Source organism: Tachypleus tridentatus, chromosome 12 (assembly GCF_004210375.1).
Source record: "Tachypleus tridentatus isolate NWPU-2018 chromosome 12, ASM421037v1, whole genome shotgun sequence".
Lineage (NCBI taxonomy): Eukaryota > Metazoa > Arthropoda > Merostomata > Xiphosura > Limulidae > Tachypleus > Tachypleus tridentatus.
In genome coordinates, this window is record NC_134836.1 from 121298262 (window position 1) to 121322682 (window position 24421).

At 36.0% G+C, this 24421-nt stretch overlaps 1 protein-coding gene across 1 annotated transcript; it reads left to right on the forward strand.

The window, feature by feature from the left end:
• The first annotated feature begins 3460 nt into the window (after positions 1-3460).
• On the forward strand, positions 3461-23197 carry LOC143235749 (dual oxidase maturation factor 2-like). Its single transcript, XM_076473953.1, has 7 exons — positions 3461-3606; positions 4022-4107; positions 6423-6557; positions 7945-8007; positions 10840-10993; positions 12582-12793; positions 20797-23197. The coding sequence occupies exons 1-7, from the start codon at positions 3461-3463 to the stop codon at positions 21126-21128; spliced, it is 1128 nt and encodes a 375-aa protein (XP_076330068.1). The 3' UTR covers positions 21129-23197.
• Positions 23198-24421: the final 1224 nt, after the last annotated feature.

The following is a 24421-nucleotide window of genomic DNA, read 5'->3' on the forward strand; positions in this document are numbered from 1 at the left end:
GTGGAAATAAGTGAAGACTACTGGTCGAAGTGACTAGTACAACATTTTAATATAGGTGAATGGAGCTACATTTCTCTGGAGCTTTTGGTATTGTTGAAGATTTGATAGTTCTTAAAGTGAGGGTTACTAGCACCCAGCAAATATAAAACTAACCTGAGCTCACCACCCACCTATATGGACTGAGTATGTGGTGAAAACTGGTCCTCGGCCAGTAGGAGTGAAATTACTCTGGTGGATGTGGGAGTGATTGGCGTGACGACATTTTCTAATGTATAACGTAAAATCTTTAATATCGTGAGACTGTGGTTTACATGAAAGACGTTGATAGCTTGTCTTTATCTAATATAAAATATATGCTTACAAAATATTGTACCGGATAGTTGATTTCTGAGAAGCTTTGAAAGAAGAATGACCTAGAGGGCTACTTCCAAGTGTCAGAATTAGTCGCTGAGAGAACGTGGAACTGGTTTTATCCGAATGGCATTGTATCAGCTCTATCTTTGTTAACTTGAAGATGACCTAAGAAGTTCCAAACGTTGTTCTGTACTTTATTTTAATCAAAGTATTAATACTCGTACTAGCCGTCTCGAGAATACATTTTAATATTGCACCAGTTCTTTTAAATCTCTGTAAGTTAATTTATTACAAAATTTCAGTCCTGAGAGTCCTTGGTTGAATGATGACACTATTGGTTGTATGTGAGGATTCAAGTACATCGTAGACTCCTTATGAGCGACATGAAAAGAAAGCTAGGTGGCTTCATGTGACGTAGCTGATGATTGGTGAGAATCAGGATAAGAAAGCTAGGTGGCTTCATGTAACGTAGCTGATGATTGGTGAGAATCAGGATAATATATTTATCTGTCACTTTCTGAACAGTCCACAGAGAATGAAAGGACTAGTACATTAACCTGTTGTGATTGAAAGTAAAATAGTATTTTTATTATTAAGTGCACAGAATTTGTGTTGCTGTTCTTCTTTAAAACTGACCTGTAGCCCTACTTGTAACCCAATTTTTAGTGTGCTGGACCACCGATCTGCAAGTCCATCTACATACTGTTGCCGTTAAAATTAAAAACGTCGATGTGTTTTAAGGGTTACTTTCAAGTCCCACCGTTTGGTCAACAGTTGGTTGGTTGTAGGCTGTCTTCTTTCAGTTCAAATTTGGGACGGCTAGCGCAGTTAGCTCTTGAGTAGCTTTGCGCAAATATCTGATAGCAAACAAATAAAAACTCAAATAACCCAAACTCTTGTGATTAAGAATCAAACCTTATGCCTGTCGCTCAGTTACAGAAGGTCGGGTAAAATGTAAGAGCTCTAGGTAAAGAACATTAGTAACTTAAAGCTGACCTCTACCAGGTAAAGAACATTAGTAACTTAAAGCTGAGCTCTACCAGGTAAAGAACATTAGTAACTTAAAGCTGACCTCTACCAGGTAAAGAACATTAGTAACTTAAAGCTGAGCTCCACCAGGTAAAGAACATTAGTAACTTAAAGCTGACCTCTACCAGGTAAAGAACATTAACTTAAAGCTGACCTCTACCAGTTAAAGAACATTAGTAACTTAAAGCTGACCTCTACCAGTTAATGAACATTAGTAACTTAAAGCTGACCTCTACCAGTTAATGAACATTAGTAACTTAAAGCTGACCTCTACCAGTTAATGAACATTAGTAACTTAAAGCTGACCTCTACCAGTTAATGAACATTAGTAACTTAAAGCTGAGCTCCACCAGGTAAAGAACATTAGTAACTTAAAGCTGAGCTCCACCAGGTAAAGAACATTAGTAACTTAAAGCTGAGCTCCACCAGGTAAAGAACATTAGTAACTTAAAGCTGAGCTCCACCAGGTAAAGAACATTAGTAACTTAAAGCTGACCTCTACCAGGTAAAGAACATTAACTTAAAGCTGACCTCTACCAGTTAAAGAACATTAGTAACTTAAAGCTGACCTCTACCAGTTAATGAACATTAGTAACTTAAAGCTGACCTCTACCAGTTAATGAACATTAGTAACTTAAAGCTGACCTCTACCAGTTAATGAAAATTAGTAACTTAAAGCTGAGCTCTACCAGGTAAAGAACATTAGTAACTTAAAGCTGAGCTCCACCAGGTAAAGAACATTAGTAACTTAAAGCTGAGCTCCACCAGGTAAAGAACATTAGTAACTTAAAGCTGAGCTCCACCAGGTAAAGAACATTAGTAACTTAAAGCTGAGCTCTACCAGGTAAAGAACATTAGTAACTTAAAGCTGAGCTCCACCAGGTAAAGAACATTAGTAACTTAAAGCTGAGTCTACCAGGTAAAGAACATTAGTAACTTAAAGCTGAGCTCCACCAGGTAAAGAACATTAGTAACTTAAAGCTGAGCTCCACCAGGTAAAGAACATTAGTAACTTAAAGCTGACCTCTACCACTTAAAGAACATTAGTAACTTAAAGCTGAGCTCCACCAGGTAAAGAACATTAGTAACTTAAAGCTGAGCTCCACCAGGTAAAGAACATTAGTAACTTAAAGCTGACCTCTACCAGGTAAAGAACATTAGTAACTTAAAGCTGACCTCTACCAGGTAAAGAACATTAGTAACTTAAACCTGATCTCTACCACTTAAAGAACATTAGTAACTTAAAGCTGACCTCTACCACTTAAAGAACATTAGTAACTTAAAGCTGACCTCTACCACTTAAAGAACATTAGTAACTTAAAGCTGAGCTCCACCAGGTAAAGAACATTAGTAACTTAAAGCTGAGCTCCACCAGGTAAAGAACATTAGTAACTTAAAGCTGAGCTCCACCAGGTAAAGAACATTAGTAACTTAAAGCTGAGCTCCACCAGGTAAAGAACATTAGTAACTTAAAGCTGAGCTCCACCAGGTAAAGAACATTAGTAACTTAAAGCTGACCTCTACCAGGTAAAGAACATTAGTAACTTATAGCTGATCTCTACCAGGTAAAGAACATTAATAACTTAAAACTGAGCTACACCAGTTAAAGAACATTAATAACTTAAAGTTGAGCTCCACCAGTTATATCAAGTTTTCAAAACGACATTTCGAACTCGACTTCTGATCCTTATGACCTCACTTGTGTTCACAATTCGTCAAACTGATCAAAATGTGTGGTTGCCAAGGCTGGTTTGCTGATTTTAGCAGTGTAAGACTGGAGGGAAGGCAACTAGTCATCATCACCCACCGTCAACTCTTAGGTTACTCTTTACCAACGAATAGTGGGATTGACCGTTACATTATAACGACCCCATTGGCTGAAAGGGCGAGCATGATTAATGTGACGGGGATTTGAACCCGCGACCCTCAGATTACGAGTTGAGTGCCTTTACTACCTGGCCATGCCGGGCCTGCAAAGACTGTATCAGGTTTTTCCCGAACAAAGGATGAGTGTATTTCTATGCCTGGTAGCAGGCTTGTGTGAGATTTTACCTAACAATTCAGATATATCATGAAGATGGTCTTCAAAGTTCTGAAGAAAGGGTGCTCTAACTTATATTGGAATATTCAACGTGTTGTTCGTTTTGATATTCCAGATATTCGTGGATGTAAGATACACCTTTTAGCTGAGGAAGTTTTAGATTGTTTCAGGCACGATTGCCGGTTTGGAGTTACAAACTTACAATGAATAAACGAGCGTATAAACCAGTGGAATTTATTTTTTGAGTTTCATGAAAAGCTACACGAGGGCTATTTGCGCTAGCCGTTTTTCATTTAGCACTGTAAGAATAGAGGGAAGACAGCTAATTATCACCACCCACTGCTAACTCTGGGCTACTATTTGTCAATAAATAGTGGAATTAATCGTGACATTATAACGCCTCTCTGATCAATTCAATAAAACTGAATTTACAAAAGTACGAATTGCAATATCACAGGTCATTCATGTTAGTTTGTTAAATATTTTATTTGTTTTAATTTACATTTAATAAATACCTGGTTGTTTTTTGCTAGAATTGTGCTTTAATTAATAAAGTTTGAACTTTAAGTTGAAACTATCGTTTTGTCTGTTTTATAGGTTGTTCTTATTTGTTTTTGTTTTACAGAGACTTTCAACATTTGTGTATGTCACTCTTAGTCTCTTCATTGGAGCAGTCATTCTTGGTGAGTCGATTTGAAAATGTAAAAACTGGTAAAAGTTAGCTTTCCTCGTCTAACAGAGGCTTGTGTAATGTTTATTTCTTAAGATGGCGTCACGTATAAAACACCAGGTTTTAATTAACTTGGCCTATTACTGACTGGAACTGCCCTACCGTATTTACAGCTCATGTTTTAATAGTAAAAAACAAACAGAATACATTTTATTGTTTGTGTTTGTTTTTATAAATAATATAAAAATAGCTTACATAATCATTTAGGTTTGCCTCAATTTTTGTTATCCAACTTGAAAGTAGATAACCTAGTCTTGGTGATCGCGTAACTTTATCCAACAACACCAAAAAGACCTGTCTTATGACCTAAAACATACGTCTTACTAGACACATAAATGCACTTTGGCCTCTAGTTAATAAAACTAAGTTTTAAGGGTGATTATTTTTATAATATTTAATTAAGAGCTAAACATTATGGACATGGTGCTTGTTTTGTATGTAGTTAAGACTTTAAGATTTCATAAATATAGATCCATTATGGGTTATACATATAGAACTTCATTTTTCATATAAATATTGTAGCATACAGTCAAATATTTACATTTTATTAATATTATTTGAAATTAAAGATTTCATTAGTAATGATTGTTGTAAGTGTATACAGTTATATGTTTAATGTTATTTAAATTATGGTTACTCTATCGTATTGTATAGATAATTAAAATGATTGGATTATACGATTAATATTTTAATGTATTATACATAATAATAATAATTATTATTACAATACATGTTTATGTATTTAATGTTTTATAAGTACCGGTGATTATTAGTGCAGATATTTATTTGTTTAATGCTTAAAAAAATGTACAATAACTAACATGTTTATATATACACTTAAAATTTGAGGGAAATAAAGTTTCAAATAAACTTAGATTTCATGCTTTTCCCTAAACGAAACTCGAATTTTGTTATAACGGAAATACAAAACGTTACATTCATTTATCGGGTTTTTTGCTTTAGACTAAAATTATCTTTGAAACCTAGCTAACAATGTAATATGCTATAGCAACATACGACGGCTTCTGAAAACAAGATAAAACCCTAACGGAAACAACTTTAATTATTAGTTCATGGTATTTGTATCATTATTTCTGTTCATCTTATTTACATACATATATAATATGTATTCTTGGTGCTGTGTTGTGCGTTTTGTCTCAGAAAGTTTTCGCGACATCACAATCAAAATATAGTTTTGGAATTTTCCGTTTTGCCCAGTGGTTTCAGGTTTTATCAGATTGTATTTTCACCTTTACTTCCATGTTGCAAAGAGTAAAACTATTCTAGATCGTGACTCTTTTCTTAGGCCTAGTGACGTCTATGGTTTAACCCTACCTAACCACCGAACATTAAGTTTTACCAAGCCACTTGTACGAAACTAATTATCTGTTATCATGACACGTTATTTTGATCCTTTAGTTTCGAAGACTGTATTGTTCGGAACCGCCTGTTTCTTGATTGGTTTCTTTGTCACGTGTTTTTGTTTCATATTACATTCGTAGTTATGAAGAAGTATGAAATACTGAAACGTTCGCACGGCAAACACGAAAATCAGGTTTAGTAATCTAAAAAGTTACTTTATGATTCGTGAAAACTATTCCAAACGTCACATATATATGTAAAACGACAATAATATTGGAATAAATACTTTTCTTGCACAAGTTGTCACTATTTAATAAAACAAACAAACTGATTTCCAGAATGGTATTTCGTCCCCGTCAGAAGCTTTAACGTACTTTGGATGATAATAATTCTAATTAACAATGAATATTTTTAGGCTTACAGTGTATATTAGTTTTCATTGCTTCATAATAGTGAAATTACTTGGTGTGGAGTTTTTTTAAATTATAATTTTCCACGTATTCGAACGCTAACAGTGTAATTTCCGTGTCTTATATAGTGAAAACTTGTTACAAATTTATAATCTAAGTATTTATTCCACACTTATTAATAACAAGAAGGTAGGTTTAATGATAATAAAATATCTCGTGTCTTGTTAAGCACCTGAAAATCTATACTGATTGTAAGTTAGTACATTAAAGATTTTAACAGTAACTGTAATAAGGTAAAAAAAAAAATCAAATGTCTTTGTAACAAATTAAAAATAACTGTCTTTAAGCCTTTATTTAGAAAAACTACTTTAGCCGATATAAAGAAAGGCCAACTCGATATTTTAGCCATAATCTCTAATATTTAAGCGCTTGGATACGTCTAGGTAACAAAAAAAGAAACATCCAGAATCAGCTTTTCTTTCATTTTTTCTTTTAGTCTCTAACTTCGGTTCTGATTGGCACGTGGCACAGTCTTCGATATACACTTCCCACTATGCATTTTCTAGACAGAAGGTTGAAACAGGCGTGGGAGTACACATTGGCTTTACTGGCGTCAATATAACCCTCCGAGGTAACAAGTGCTAATGGAATACTGTAATGAATGTTTTATCCACTCTAATATTGAGCAGTTAACCTGCTATGGTAATAAATTTAAATTAACGTACGAGGCTCTATTTGATATGTTTGTGTTTATGGTACAAGTAATATTGTTGTAAGTTATAGTTTTAAATGTAATATATGCACACACCCCGCTAGTACAGCGGTAAGTCTACGGATTTAGAGCGCTAAAATTAGGGGTTCGATTCCCCTCGGTGGGCTTAGCAGATAGCCCAATGTGGCTTTGCTATGAGAAAACACACACACACACACACACACAATATATATAATGATTTCCCAGTTGCAATGGCTCATAAAAGCCAAAACTCTCTCTGCCCTGTGGGACAGTGAGTGCGATATAAGAATGACAGTCAAGTCCCAGATTAAAGTAGCCTGATAGTTGTCAGTAGATATTGACTTGCTGCTTTTACTCTTAGTGTCTGCAGGGCCTCTTAGTGTCTGCAGGGCGTGGCCCAGTGGTTAGTGTGTCGAACCATGGGTTCAAAGGTCCATGGTTCGTGTTTCGTTGTCACAAAATCACAATCCTTACTTTGTAGGCCCATAAGGGTATTAAACGAGTGACGGTGAAATTCTTATTATGTTATATTACTCCCAGAAGTCGGTGATGGGTGCTGTTTATTTTCCATTTTCAGTTAAAATTAAGAGGATTTGATTTGAATTTCGAGCAAAGCTACTCGAGGGCTATCTGCGCTAGCCATCCCTAATTTAGCAGCGTAAAGCTAAAGGAAGGGCAGCTACTTATCACCACCCACCGCTAACTCTTGGGCTACTCTGTTACCAACGAATAGAGGGATTGACCGTCACATTATAACGCCTCCAAAGCTGAAAGGGCGAGCATGTTTTGTGTGACGGGGATTCGAACCCGCGTCCCTCAAATTACGAGTGTAGATATCATTTGTGTATCTTTGTTAGAATATCCGACACCCCCTCCTAACTGTATCTTTACGCTCAGCAGCAAACACAATTAAACCCTCTTTTGTATCAATTAAAACGTTAGAGTGGTTAAATGTATATAATCATTTTAAAGTTTTGCGTAAAAACGTATCAAACAAGTCGTGTATTAATAATTTTTATGTAAATAAGCTTCCCTCTGGTGGCTCAGCTTGTATTTGAGTTATTTTAAGACTAAAAATCACTCTTCGATACCCGCAGTGGTACAGTCCTTAGCAGAGCATTATGATTAATAATAAACAAACAACCTAAAATATAAATTCTGTTTCATGAAATTATTCCACCAGTTGTTGTTATTTTCCATCCTTTTTAATGTTTATGTGAGTTGCTTAATGTGATATAATCTCTTTAAAATGGCTCGTAATTATTGATTGCATTTTTTTGATCAGCTGTCCCGAAAAATATATTATTAGAAGACATAAATTACAACGAAAGATTCAACTGGATTGAAGGTAGGTTTTTATTATTGTTTGAAATTATATAATTTATTGTGTCCAGTATTTAGAGGAACTTTTATTGTTGCAAATCGTATAATATATTGTTTCCTTTATTTAGTGGAACTTTTTTATTGTTGCAAATCATATATAATATTGTATCCAGTCTTTACTAGAGCCTTTTATTATTGTTTAAAATCGAAATACTTTATTGTGTTCAGTATACAATAATATTTGTTTTGAATTATCTTCTTGAAACATTGAAAACGATAAACATTAAAATAAAAAGTTAAATTGTGCAAAAACGTTTTGATTAAAACAAAATATTAATTCCTTTTAACGGAAATTAAAAAAATTAATTAGAATTATGAAAACAGTTGTTTCACTTTTCTGTGATTTTACTACTTCTTTCTTTTTAAATTTGGGCCGATCATACCCCTTGTGGCGGCAGATACAACTAACAATCAATCATTCTTTAGATCAACAGCTCAAAGTAGGACCGACTGACTACGCCTGACACATAGTATTCACAAACTAAATATATGATTAGCATTTATTCTTATATTACAATTACTTTTTATATATAATAGATTAATGACCGTTCAACTGTTGGTTATCCTCTTGGTAATTATTTTTATTATGGAACCGTAACCCAAACGTCCGAAATTCCTTCCTCTAACGACAATCGGGTATTCGATTATACAATTCTGAACACTGGCGATTCCAAAATGACCTCTGAAACCACCGAGTTGGAGCGATTATCTTTATCTCATATCGGACAATAATGGTTCGATGTTTGGAATGCTTGACTAAGAAATAGGGTGTAAGAGTATTTCGTGATGTGCCAGTTTTCTGCGAGAACAAAAAACAATCTTCTAAAAATTGTCAGGGGAAGTCTTGATCTTTCAGAGATAATATTCAGGGTACCAGGGCTGATGATAATAGTTTGGTTCCAAGTGGTTATTACTCAGACAACTGTACTGTATTATTATTATTATTAAATATAGTTTTATTGTTGTTTTTTTTTTGTCCAGTGAAAGTGAATATCGAAACATGGTTGAAAGAAGACTGCTTAAGTAAGACATGGCCTCATTTTACTGCGACAGCTACAATAGTTGTGATTATAAAAACGATTAATTCATTCAGATATTATTGTGATTACGGCGGAAAATATCGTCAAACTCGACTGTAATCAGCTGATGAAACAATACATTATAATCTCGATAAGCTATTAACTTAAGAAAATTGGCTCTTAGCTTGTTTGTTTGTTTCTTTGTTGTATGTCACGCGAAACTAAACGAGAGATATCTGCGCATAGCTGTCCTTAATTTAGTAGTGTAAGACTAGAGGGAAGGCAGCTAGTCATCACTCCCACTGCCAACTTCTGGGCTACTCTTTTTATAACAGTGAATAGTGGGATTGAAAGTAACACTATAACGCCAACACGGCTGAAGGGGGCGAGCATGTTTGTTAAGACAGAGATTTAAACCGTCGACACGTGTTTCTATTATATACAATAAATGAAACCTGTGCACACGTCTTACCATCACATACAATAAATGAAACCTGTGCACACGCCTTACCATCACATACAATAAATGAAACCTGTACACGTCTCTTGCCATCACATACAATAAATGAAACCTGTCCACACGTCTTGCCATCACATACAATAAATGAAACCTGTCCACACGTCTTGCCATCACATACAATAAATGAAACCTGTGCACACGTCTTGCCATCACATACAATAAATGAAACCTGTCCACACGTCTTGCCATCACATACAATAAATGAAACCTGTGCACACGTCTTGCCATCACATACAATAAATGAAACCTGTGCACACGTTTTGCCATCACATACAATAAATGAAACCTGTGCACACGTCTTACCATCACATAGAATAAATGAAACCTGTACACACGTCTTGCCATCACATACAATAAATGAAACCTGTGCACACGTCTTACCATCACATAGAATAAATGAAACCTGTGCACACGTGTCACGTCTTACCATCACATAGAATAAGTGAAACCTATACACGTCTTACCATCACATAGAATAAGTGAAACCTGTACACGTGTCTTACCATCACATAGAATAAATGAAACCTGTACACGTGTCTTACCATCACATAGAATAAGTGAAACCTGTACACGTGTCACGTCTTACCATCACATAGAATAAATGAAACCTGTACACGTGTCTTACCATCACATAGAATAAGTGAAACCTGTACACGTGTCTTACCATCACATAGAATAAGTGAAACCTGTACACGTGTCTTACCATCACATAGAATAAGTGAAACCTGTACACGTGTCTTACCATCACATAGAATAAGTGAAACCTGTACACGTGTCTTACCATCACATAGAATAAGTGAAACCTGTACACGTGTCTTACCATCACATAGAATAAGTGAAACCTGTACACGTGTCTTACCATCACATAGAATAAGTGAAACCTGTACACGTGTCTTACCATCACATAGAATAAATGAAACCTGTACTAAACTCCATCTAGTTTTACTATTTTACACAAAGTTAACATTTAATGTAAACCATTAACAAACATGAATTCTTGTCTGAAATGTTATAAATTACACGAGGCAAGTTTGTAAACATGATAATAAACCAAAGGTTACTTATTTTGTATGGTACCAGGTAAAATACAATACTTGTCCAGGTTTTCTTCCTCTCTCGCAGTATTAACTCTCAGTACTTTAAAGACAACAAAATATATATATTGTTATTTTCAGCTGGATAACTAAGATCATTTGACTGGTAAGAAAAACTACAAAGCGGAAAGAAAACCCATTTGTTTTTTGTATGTCTATTTTAGCCACAGATTTGAAAGGAGAATACAGAAAAGCCTTGATCAAGGGTCTGCCCTACCCTATTCTAACTATAGCAGAGTACCTGAGTCAAGATCTAGAGGGCTTCTGCTGGGGTCGGAGGTATCGATTAGCTGGGTACTATTCTGGATTTATTCTGTGGTAAGTGGTGACGTTACTAAAATGTTTTAAATCTGTATAGTTAGGGGATAGACGTAACTTTTGTACTTACTAGATTAGGTATTACAATTGTTTTTCCAAATAATGTCAAAAGAAAAATTATACTTATTTCACTATTTTGTACCTATTAAGAAATTAACATCGTATTCTTCTAGTCCCCACAACGTTTAATTTTCGCTCACCGGGGTTTATGGGGGCGCTGTGTCTGTTTTTTTATGAAACTGGAATTGTCTGACCGTTCTACAATAATGCACTTATATTTAACCTACAGTAATGTTTACCATCCACAACAAAAAACAATATTTTTAATGAAAGTTTAGTTTAAAAGTGAACTAACAACTCAGAATGACATCACAGAGTGGGTTCTATTAAGATATTTCTATGTAGGCTTAGTTACCGTGATTTTTCCCTTGCAACACTCGTGAGATTTCCACTAAAGAAATAAATAATTTTGTTTAAGTTTTTTTTTAATTTTTTATATATAAATATATTTGAAACTTGCTTTTGGTTATGTACTGTTGCTTGGGGCACATGTAGTTTTTGTCACTGGCCTTTATTTTAATCCAGAGACGTTGTTAGACAATGGTATACGGGGGCCGATCCCCGATTGTATTTGAAAGCGCCCCGAATCTCCAGTTAGTGTCTTGAAAAATTAGAATACAAAATTATGACCGATATTATACTAAAACGCCGAAAATATCAGCGCTTATGATCTCAATCCACGGATCTATTAACTACCTAGCAATACGACAGATCTCGCATGTTAATTACTGTACAAGAGATGACGATTTGTTTACAATGGCTGGAGTTTCACTTGTTGTAGGCCTCTTTCTTAATATCGGTCCGGCATGGCCAGGTGGTTAGGGCACTCGACTCGTAATCCGAGGGTCGCAGGTTCAAATCCTCGTCACACCAAACATACTCGCCCTTTCAACCGTGGGGGCGTTATAATGTTACGATCAGTCCCACTATTCGTTTGTTAAAGAGTAGCCCAAGAGTTGGCGGTGGGTGGTGATGACTAGCTGCATTTCCTCTAATCTTACACTGCTAAATTATGGACAGCTAGCGCAGATAGTCCTCGTGTAGCTTTGCACGAAATTCAAATATCAAACAAACAAACAATCTTTCTGGTTTGCCCTGGTTTCTTAAATTGACTCGAATTTCTCCGTTCCCGAATTCCATAATACACAAGATATCCTCCTCTTGGAATATCTAAATTTCCGATCTGAACACATCTTTATGAGCTGAGTGTATAGATAGTTTGCTCCAGAAAGAACTGTTCAATGCCCTTCTCAAAAACGATCAAATTTTTAGTGGCAACGCACTGCGTACCTTGATACCGCACAATGTCAAAACGTAGTTCTGATTCATTCTGTCCCACCATGGCTTTATATGAGCTGTGGTTGTCACATGACTTGCTGATTTACATATTAAGAATCGTTTTAATATAACGTACTCAACTCTCTACAACTTCTGCATGTTTTCTGATCTATCAAAAAAAAATTGTTCAATAAAACGGTTCAGACCAACAATGCTAGTTTTTGTTAACATTTCATATTTTTCTCACCAGGGTGGCGTTTTCTTTGTGGCTGTTGATGAACATATTGCTGTGCACCTTACCCAGGTATGGAGCATATTGCATGCAGCTCACTGGCGGCGCCATGCTTTCCACCAATGTTGTGTTTCTTCATCTTATACCAAGGAAACCTCTGTCTATTCCTTTCGAAGGAGGGCATCTTTCGTTTCGTTATGGCTGGTGTTTCTGGCTTGTATTAGTAGCTGGTAGGTCTAATTTCATTTCTTTGTTTGAGTACACGTTTAATGTGCTTCAGTCATATCTTCATGTTATGTCAGATATAAAAACTGTTTAATTATTAAATTATTTATTTTGTGAGGTAATATTTAATGACTGTTTGCTATTTATTATTATAAGTTAAAAGCTGGCGATTATTGAAAGATGTGCTTGTGAGTCATTGCTGTCGAGGCTATGGAGATTTCCAGGATGCCTCAGTGAAAGATATCGAAAAGAACTGTTGTATGATGTGTGTACAGTTTTTCAAGAACTGTTGTGTGGTGTGTGTACAGTTTTTCAAGAACCGTTGTTGTACGGTGTGTGTGTACAGTTTTTCAAGAACCGTTGTTGTACGGTGTGTGTGTACAGTTTTTCAAGAACCGTTGTACGGTGTGTGTGTACAGTTTTTCAAGAACCGTTGTACGGTGTGTGTGTACAGTTTTTCAAGAACCGTTGTACGGTGTGTGTGTACAGTTTTTCAAGAACTGTTACATAACGCTTCGAGACAGGATTCAGTCATGTTTTTCTGTTTTCCTTACATAAAATTATTTCGTTAAAGTCGTTATTCACCCCAAAATGTCTCAATTCCTCCTTGGGGCAGGAGGACAATTTGTGTCAGTAATCTTATTACACATGAGGTATGTCTGTACATCTGTGTCGTGAATTTTTGTAGCTCTAAACTTAGTTCGGTCATTGAAAATAGGATTATGTGTCATGTTGTAATACTGATGAAAGTCGCTCGCTTCAAACATAACGCTCAGGAATCATTGATATTTGGTCAAGTGTCCGACACTTCTTTTGACTTCTAGGAATATGTACCAGAAATGTGTCGTAAAATGGACTTAAGTCTTTTTGGTTAGGTGAAATCTTCGGACAAACAGCACAGTGACAGTTAGAACATTATGATTTATTTGCGTACGTTAAGCCTACTTTAGCCATGCCACTGCTTAAAAACATACATTTATATATCTAACTCAATACTGATTTTTATTTTTCGTTAATGTCGGTCGCTTAGATATATTAACTATCGTTATTCAGTTTAAATATTTTTTTTGTAGTTCAGTTTTTATGTACTACAATGAAGTGGCGCCCTCTAGTAGTGTACATCTTCCAGTCAGTTTCGGTGATTACAACGAGTTACATGAGCAAGCGTAGAGGAAACACATACAACGTTTTCTCTCTATTCCTTTTTTTTTCTCTCTTTGACGAAGGCATCTGTGTTAAAAGTAATGTTTGTTTATTACTAAGCACAAAGTTACACTAATGAGATACTGTTCCCTGCCTCCCGCTGGTATCGAAACCGTAATTTGCTTAACTCGAATTACGTTCGTTGTCCTTGTTCTATTGATTTTATATGTTTGAAAAAATGAGGTTTAACTCTAACTAGACACAAATCATGTTTTCTCTTTATTATTTCATTTATCTCATTTGTAAAACTGAAAGAAAACTGTTTTTTTTATCTTATCGATTCATTTAATTAGCACAGCTAGCACGCTTATTAAAACGTGTATACACCAACAGTTGTGGATATATTTATTTTCGTTTATCGCTTCATTCAGTGATAACTCTCTAAGATAATTTGCGTGCCATTTTTAAATTCATTTAAATACTCTCTCCTAGGTTTCAGTTTCATTTTATTCCAACATGTTCACTTTCCGGCTATACTCGTACGTCAGCGCTTTGTTGTTTTTACGATCTGCCTGGCGTCAAATCAATTACAAGCGATGGATAAACGCGTGTTAACACCCCATGTGCAGATCACTGACACGCTGTTCTCTAGAGAGCTGAAAACACCCGTTGGCATTGGATGCGGGTCATTGGCTTGACAACTGCGAAAGTTCAGTAGTGTTTTCCCTATGGAGGAGGAAAGCTCGAAGCGTGACGGTGGCCCAGAAACCTTATTGCTCTAGGAATTAATAGAAACACGAATAGCGAAGAAAATCGCAGTTGTGAGAGGGGGGTACATTTTGAGGGGGTGTGGTCGATAATCTAAATTGTGCCAAAGTGTCGAAATTGGCTCGAACGTTTATTGGTCGCCAGCTCAATGACCACTGATAAAACCTTCAGGGAGAAAGAGAAAGAGCGCGCCTTAAGTTTTACTTAGTGATACGAGAGATGGAACAAGTTTTTCATAAGTATTTTATTTTTGAAACAGTGAACCTCTGTTAAGAAATTGGTTAAGGCTGAAAGTAGGCACTGCACAATGCTCATTATAAATTCATAATGACACCTCAAAGTAAACGGACACTTAGTAACAAACATGTTACATATAAGAGTTTTAAGCAGACACAGAGTGGATAGAGCTATTAGTTCAACTTTATTTCATGTAGAATTAAAGTCCTAGAGTTAGGTTATGGATTGTAACTTTTATTTTAGTTGAATATTCAAATATCTTATCTCTGATTAATTTTAAACTCGTGCTAATTGATAACATGTGGTATTTCCGGTTATATAACAGTACACAATGTGTTTTATATTATATTATACAAGTTTTGTTTGTTTACAGTATTAGGAAATATCCAGTTTTTAATTCTCGGTTTTTTAAAAAAATTAAAGTATTATAATCCAGCATGGACAACAGTGGTCTGACATGTACATGATACATAATCCAGCATGGACAACAGTGGTCTGACATGTACATGATACATAATCCAGCATGGACAACAGTGGTCTGACATGTACGTGATACATAATCCAGCATGGACAACAGTGGTCTGACATGTACGTGATACATAATCCAGCATGGACAACAGTGGTCTGACATGTACGTGACACATAATTCAGCATGGACAGCAGTGGTCTGACATGTGCGTGACACATAATTCAGCATGGACAGCAGTGGTCTGACATGTGCGTGATACATAATCCAGCATGGACAGCAGTGGTCTGACATGTGCATGATACATAATCCAGCATGGACAGCAGTGGTCTGACATGTGCATGATACATAATCCAGCATGGACAGCAGTGGTCTGACATGTGCATGATACATAATCCAGCATGGACAGCAGTGGTCTGGCATGCACGTGACACATAATCCAGCATGCACGTGACACATAATCCAGCATGGACAGCAGTGGTCTGGCATGCACGAGACACATAATCCAGCATGGACAGCAGTGGTCTGGCATGCACGAGACACATAATCCAGCATGGACAGCAGTGGTCTGACATGCACGTGACACATAATCCAGCATGGACAGCAGTGGTCTGACATGCACGTGACACATAATCCAGCATGGACAGCAGTGGCCTGACAGTGTACAATGTATCGTAGTTAAAAAGGATAATACTAAATATATTGGATTATAACTTCCTCATGCATGCTTTTGGTTACATTTATTCTACTGAGTTTAGATTCGCCCAGCTAGGAGTCACGTGCGTGCTGTAGTTTATCTTCTTAATTTTACCTACCACAGTCTACAAGTTACCCAAGGTTAATGATCTCAAGTAGCATGGGCCACGATTGACTGGTACTGAGATTCTTTCTCTTGGCTAGGGCCTTGTCCTTCCCCCCCCCCCCCAGTCCTGATTAGTACCAGAAACTGGGTCAGTCAGTACGTTCTGCCAACTTGTAACAACTTGTCATACTTTCTATTAAAACACGCAGGCAGAAAACTAGTTTCTAACACCCGTATAACTGTTTCTACTAGTTACTAGAGGTCCAGTATGGCCAGATGGTTAAGGCACTCGACTCGTAATTTGATGGTCGCGGGTTCGAATCCCCGTCACACCAAACATGCTCACCCTTTCAGCCGTGAGGACGTTATAATGTGACGGTCAATCCCACTCATCTTTGGTAAAAGAGTAGCCTTTTTCTAAAAGATAGAAAGGATGCTAAAGCCAGGACTTGAACTCAAAATCTGTTAAATGTAGTAGTTCTGCCTGTTGTGTGTCCATGTAACTAATTCGCAAGGTGTGGACGGATCTTTACCAAAATAGGTACACGAGTACATGAGGAGATACATTCACATTTTTAGATTTGCGTTTTGTCCTTTTACGAACTTTACACACACACACACACACACACACACACACACACACACACACACACACACACACACACACACACACACACCCTAATTTAGCAGTGTAAGACTAGAGGGAAGGCAACCCACCGCCAACTCTTGGGCTACTCTTTAACCAACGAATAGTGGGATTGACCGCCACATTATAACGCTCCCACGGCTGAAAGGGCGAGCAAGTTTGGTACGACCGGGATTCGAACCCGCGACCCTCGGATTACGAGTCGAACGCCTCAACACACTTGGCCATGCCGGGCCAATTTGGCCAGTATCCTTGGTTTGTCTGGTTCTCAGGTTACCTCAATACAACATTTAAAAATAAATTCACTTTTGTTTTGCATAATTTTGAATTTGGTCCTGGGATATTCCTTAATCAATAACTAAAGGAATTTGCCTTAACATTATAATGCCTTCACACTGAAAGGGTGAACATGCTCGTAGATAGAATTCGAACCCACAGCCTTTGGTTTGCGAGTTCAGCGCCCTAAACACCAGGTCATGCCAGACCAATAATTGTACGTTTAATGCTATGGTACATCTATTCAGTTCGTTATAATGGAATCGTACGTTTAATGCTATGGTACATCTATTCAGTTCGTTATAATGGAATCGTACGTTTAATGTTATGGTACATCTATTCAGTTCGTTATAATGGAATCGTACGTTTAATGTTATGGTACATCTATTCAGTTCGTTATAATGGAATCGTACGTTTAATGTTATGGTACATCTATTCAGTTCGTTATAATGGAATCGTACGTTTAATGTTATGGTACATCTATTCAGTTCGTTATAATGGAATCGTACGTTTAATGTTATGGTACATCTATTCAGTTCGTTATAATGGAATCGTACGTTTAATGCTATGGTACATCTATTCAGTTCGTTATAATGGAATCGTACGTTTAATGTTATGGTACATCTATTCAGTTCGTTATAATGGAATCGTACGTTTAATGTTATGGTACATCTATTCAGTTCGTTATAATGGAATCGTACGTTTAATGTTATGGTACATCTATTCAGTTCGTTATAATGGAATCGTACGTTTAATGTTATGGTACATCTATTCAGTTCGTTATAATGGAATCGTACGTTTAATGCTATGGTACATCTATTCAGTTCGTTATAATGGAATCGTACGTTTAATGTTATGGTACATCTATTCAGTTCGTTATAATGGAATCGTACGTTTAATGCTATGGTATATCTATTCAGTTCGTTATAATGGAATTGTCCGTTTGATGCTATGGTACATCTATTCAGTTCGTTATAATGGAATTGTCCGTTTAATGCTATGGTACATCTATTCAGTTCGTTATAATGGAATCGTACGTTTAATGCTATGGTACATCTATTCAGTTCGTTATAATGGAATCGTACGTTTAATGCTATGGTACATCTATTCAGTTCGTTATAATGGAATCGTACGTTTAATGCTATGGTACATCTATTCAGTTCGTTATAATGGAATTGTCCGTTTAATGCTATGGTACATCTATTCAGTTCGTTATAATGGAATCGTACGTTTAATGTTATGGTACATCTATTGAGTTCGTTATAATGGAATCGTACGTTTAATGTTATGGTACATCTATTCAGTTCGTTATAATGGAATCGTACGTTTAATGTTATGGTACATCTATTCAGTTCGTTATAATGGAATCGTACGTTTAATGTTATGGTACATCTATTCAGTTCGTTATAATGGAATTGTCCGTTTAATGCTATGGTACATCTATTCAGTTCGTTATAATGGAATCGTACGTTTAATGTTATGGTACATCTATTCAGTTCGTTATAATGGAATCGTACGTTTAATGCTATGGTACATCTATTCAGTTCGTTATAATGGAATTGTCCGTTTAATGCTATGGTACATCTATTCAGTTCGTTATAATGGAATTGTCCGTTTAATGCTATGGTACATCTATTCAGTTCGTTATAATGGAATTGTCCGTTTAATGCTATGGTACATCTATTCAGTTCGTTATAATGGAATCGTACGTTTAATGTTATGGTACATCTATTCAGTTCGTTATAATGGAATCGTACGTTTAATGTTATGGTACATCTATTCAGTTCGTTATAATGGAATCGTACGTTTAATGTTATGGTACATCTATTCAGTTCGTTATAATGGAATTGTCCGTTTAATGCTATGGTACATCTATTCAGTTCGTTATAATGGAATCGTACGTTTAATGTTATGGTACATCTATTCAGTTCGTCATAATGGAATCGTACGTTTAATGTTATGGTACATCTATTCAGTTCGTTATAATGGAATCGTCCGTTTAATGCTATGGTACATCTATTCAGTTCGTTATAATGGAATCGTACGTTTAATGTTATGGTACATCTATTCAGTTCGTTATAATGGAATTGTCCGTTTAATGCTATGGTACATCTATTCAGTTCGTTATAATGGAATCGTACGTTTAATGTTATGGTACATCTATTCAGTTCGTTATAATGGAATCGTACGTTTAATGTTATGGTACATCTATTCAGTTCGTTATAATGGAATCGTACGTTTAATGTTATGGTACATCTATTCAGTTCGTTATAATGGAATCGTACGTTTAATGTTATGGTACATCTATTCAGTTCGTTATACTGGAATCGAACAAAAGCCATCATTTATTTTTTCCCAATTTTGCTCGTTTTACCAGAATATTGAAAGTAAATGTTGTAGAAGTTGTCAATAACTACCGACTACTGTACAGTCTACTTACAGGAGTTATTAATAAATACCGTCTACTGTACAGACTACTTACAGAAGTTGTTAATGAATACCGTCTACTGTACAGACTACTTACAGAAGTTGTTAATGAATACCGTCTACTGTACAGACTACTTACAGAAGTTGTTAATAAATACCGTCTCTACTGTACAGTCTACTTACAGAAGTTGTTAATAAATACCGTCTACTGTACAGACTACTTACAGAAGTTGTTAATAAATACCGTCTCTACTGTACAGACTACTTACAGAAGTTGTTAATAAATACCGTCTCTACTGTACAGACTACTTACAGAAGTTGTTAATAAATACCGTCTCTACTGTACAGACTACTTACAGAAGTTGTTAATAAATACCGTCTCTACTGTACAGACTACTTACAGAAGTTGTTAATAAATACCGTCTCTACTGTACAGACTACTTACAGAAGTTGTTAATAAATACCGTCTCTACTGTACAGACTACTTACAGAAGTTGTTAATAAATACCGTCTACTGCACAGACTACTTACAGAAGCTGTTAATAAATGCCGTTTACTGCACAGACTACTTGTAGACGTTGTGAATAAATGCCGTCTACTGCACAGTCTACTTGTAGACGTTGTGAATAAATGCCGTCTACTGCACAGTCTATTCGTAGACGTTGTGAATAAATGCCGTCTACTGCACAGTCTATTCGTAGACGTTGTGAATAAATGCCGTCTACTGCACAGTCTATTCGTAGACGTTGTGAATAAATGCCGTCTACTGCACAGTCTATTCGTAGACGTTGTGAATAAATGCCGTCTACTGCACAGTCTACTTGTTAAACATCATGTTCTTTTTTCACATACTTTACTAAAAATTGATTTTAATTTTATTTTTAATTTAAAGTGAGAAATAGGTTTATTACTTACATTTATTTATAACGTTTCTATCTGCACCGTATCTTATCAGTGATTTGGTATTAGGCATGGATTATCCTTGTACCGATTAGTGCTCTAGTTAGGGTTATCTCTGCTCTACTTAGAGCTACAATTAAGATTATCTCTGCTCTAGTTAGAGCAATAATTAGGATCACCTCTGTGCTACTTAGAGCTATAATTTGGATAATCTTTGTAGTACTTAGCGCTAGAATTGAATGTTTAATTGCTACTTGTATTCCAGATGTATTTGATGTTACTTTTTATTTTAATATAAAGATTGTTTTCAACTGAATCATTATCAATAGTTTATTAATTACAGGTGTTGTCGCCATTCTAGCTGGAACCACTGTTGTCATTGTAGATACTCTTTTTCCCAACAAGTTTTCTACCATTTTGGAGGTCGACTATGATACTCCGTATCGTTACTTTGTAGGTCAAGACAGCCACTCTGTCATCAAAACTGACTTGGTGATCCAACCAACAACTTTCTCACCAGATGCCGCTATACCAGGACCAAGCCAGGATAGGATTGATAATACAATTTACGAGAACGATGACGGTGACGTCAGCACGATTTTCAACGGCAAGCGAGCAGTGAGCCTCCACTCTTTGGCAAATTTACCCAAAAAGAAGCCGCGAAGAAGGAACTAATGCCTCCTTTTAATCGGTAGGTGGCCTTGTCTTTGTTTGCTGTTAACACAAAGAGCCATCTGTTCTGTGCCCATCCCGAGTATCAAAATCCGATTTTTAAGGCTATGCATATTCAGACTTATCGCTGAGGGTTTTATTGCCAAACATCACTATGCTCTGAAACAATCACTAGGAAACTGGAGAGATTTAGTAAAATAATCTAGGAGAGTGACTCGTTTTTCACTTGAAAGATATAACTAAAAGACTTCACAGTAAATTATCAATTCGAAATAACTTAGAAAAACATATGGATTTATTTTCCACTAACTTTTATCTGGAATGAATTTTTTCTAAGATGGAATATCTTATAATACCCTTGCAAAATAATTTCTATAACGACTTAGACTTTACTTTCTCTCTAGAGCTCTTAGTATTTAGTTGTGTGTTTTTCTTTTAGCGGAGCCACATGTGGCTACCTGCTGTGTACATCAAAGGGAATCGAACCCCCAATTTTAGCGTTGTAAATCCGAAGACTTAACGCCGTTCCTTTGGTGGATGACAGTTAGTAACTACTACTTTATGTTGTGGAAGTTTACTGTTATAAACCTCTTCCGCGTGTTGGGGAGATCTAAAACTTTAAACCTATTTTGTATGTTGGGAGCATTTACTGTTGTCAGGTTTTATTTCTTTCTTTCCTTCTAGACACTTCTACCAGTTGTGGAAGTTTTGTCTCTCAGAGGTCTGTTACTATGTACTTAGTTAATTATTAATGAGGTTCACCATTACGTGAACATTTTTCTGTTAGTGTAGATTCTCCGACATACCGAGGAGTATTGCTTGTCATCGCTTTGGAGAAATGAACACTAATATTCAAGCAGCGGCCATGTGGTGACGTCCCCTGTTGTACAGATAAAATAATTACAAGAGGAAAGACCATGCTACAGGAATCTAAAAAATCAGAAGTTTTAGGAAGATCTTTCTCCGTGATGGTTTACTAACTCTTCTAGTATACCACGCTCGTGCATGCAAATCGATATTTAGTATTAATCGATCAAATAGTCTCAAGGAGCCATCTGGTGGCAAAATGTTACCTTCGATTGTGAATATGTGAACATCTAAATGTGCAAACTATTTTAACGTGTTTGTGTGGCGCATGAATGTTAGCATTTTCTAGGAAGCAACGTGTATGTTAATTTTAAAATGAACTGAAGTTTTGTTATTGTTATTGTAGAAAATTCTCAGAAAACTCGTGGTAAATAATGTAAAACATCAGTGAAAGTGCATGTATGAAAATTACTGGGAAGAAAAAATTAACGTATTATTATTCAGAATATAATCAACAATATTCTTAGACGTAATAATAAAATAAACCACAACAATGATATAGATAAATATTATTTTTATGTTCTACGAGCTAGTCCAGTACGTTATTGTTTAATAGCTCACATGGAGACGAAATTGCATCCTTTATGACGAGAAAACCCACTTGTAGAGAAAATTGTTGTTCGCTTCTCTACTAGTGCTTTCTCTACCCATACCAGCCGTTTTTAAATATATAAATTACATTCCTATTTGCAAAGGGTTCATTTCAAGTAGCAACTGTCATTGTATTTTAACACGTTAAGACCAATGTATAAAGCAAATCACAGGGGCATTTATTCTAGGATGTGCTAAGCGTAATAATTCTCCATACCATGATGTGTTGGAATAATTTATATTTTTTCTTGCCTTTTTATCGCTATATATGTTGATAACTGCAAACAATTTTGCAAAAAAATGCAGTATCGCGAGCAGAATTCTCAAATTACTGAAGTATATGTAGACTTCGTATTTGTTACTCTCAAGTAGGCTTAATTTGTTACCCTAAAGTAGGCTTAACCTTTATACAAACGCAGACGACTTTTAAAATGGCTAAAGTAATAGCGTTAAGCTATTTTGAAAGTTTTGTAATTTATCAACTTATTATTTGATTAATGGATATCGCAAAAACACTAAGAGGTTATGTGATTGCCAAATGTGGTTATAATTAAAAACTTTAATGCTAATTTACATATAAATGACCAATAAAAAGGCTTGTTTGATTACCACTAGCTGTTCTCCATTGTCCTACTTTCTACACAACGGTAGATGTTAATACATTTGATAAAGAAGGAAGTGCCAACGAATAATTTAAGTCTCTAGTCGTTTGGAACAATATGTTCAGATATTATATACATAATACATAAATATTTTACAAGAAGTAACTGGAAACACCTGTATAGTACATTAGAGCGTTACCCAGATTAACAGGAAACACCTGTATAGTACATTAGAGCGTTACCCAGATTAACAGGAAACACCTTATCGTACATTAGAGCGTTACCCGGATTAACAGGAAACACCTTATCGTACATTAGAGCGTTACCCGGATTAACAGGAAACACCTTATCGTACATTAGAGCGTTACCCGGATTAACAGGAAACACCTTATCGTACATTAGAGCGTTACCCGGATTAACAGGAAACACCTTATCGTACATTAGAGCGTTACCCGGATTAACAGGAAACACCTTATCGTACATTAGAGCGTTACCCGGATTAACAGGAAACACCTTATCGTACATTAGAGCGTTACCAGGATTAACAGGAAACACCTTATCCTACATTAGAGCGTTATCCGGATTAACAGGAAACACCTTATCGTACATTAGAGCGTTATCCGGATTAACAGGAAACACCTTATCGTACATTAGAGCGTTATCCGGATTAACAGGAAACACCTTATCCTACATTAGAGCGTTATCCGGATTAACAGGAAACACCTTATCGTACATTAGAGCGTTACCAGGATTAACAGGAAACACCTTATCGTACATTAGAGCGTTACCAGGATTAACAGGAAACACCTTATCGTACATTAGAGCGTTATCCGGATTAACAGGAAACACCTTATCGTACATTAGAGCGTTACCAGGATTAACAGGAAACACCTTATCGTACATTAGAGCGTTATCCGGATTAACAGGAAACACCTTATCGTACATTAGAGCGTTACCAGGATTAACAGGAAACACCTTATCGTACATTAGAGCGTTATCCGGATTAACAGGAAACACCTTATCGTACATTAGAGCGTTACCAGGATTAACAGGAAACACCTTATCGTACATTAGAGCGTTACCCGGATTAACAGGAAACACCTTATCGTACATTAGAGCGTTATCCGGATTAACAGGAAACACCTTATCGTACATTAGAGCGTTACCAGGATTAACAGGAAGCACCTTATCGTACATTAGAGCGTTACCCGGATTAACAGGAAACACCTTATCGTA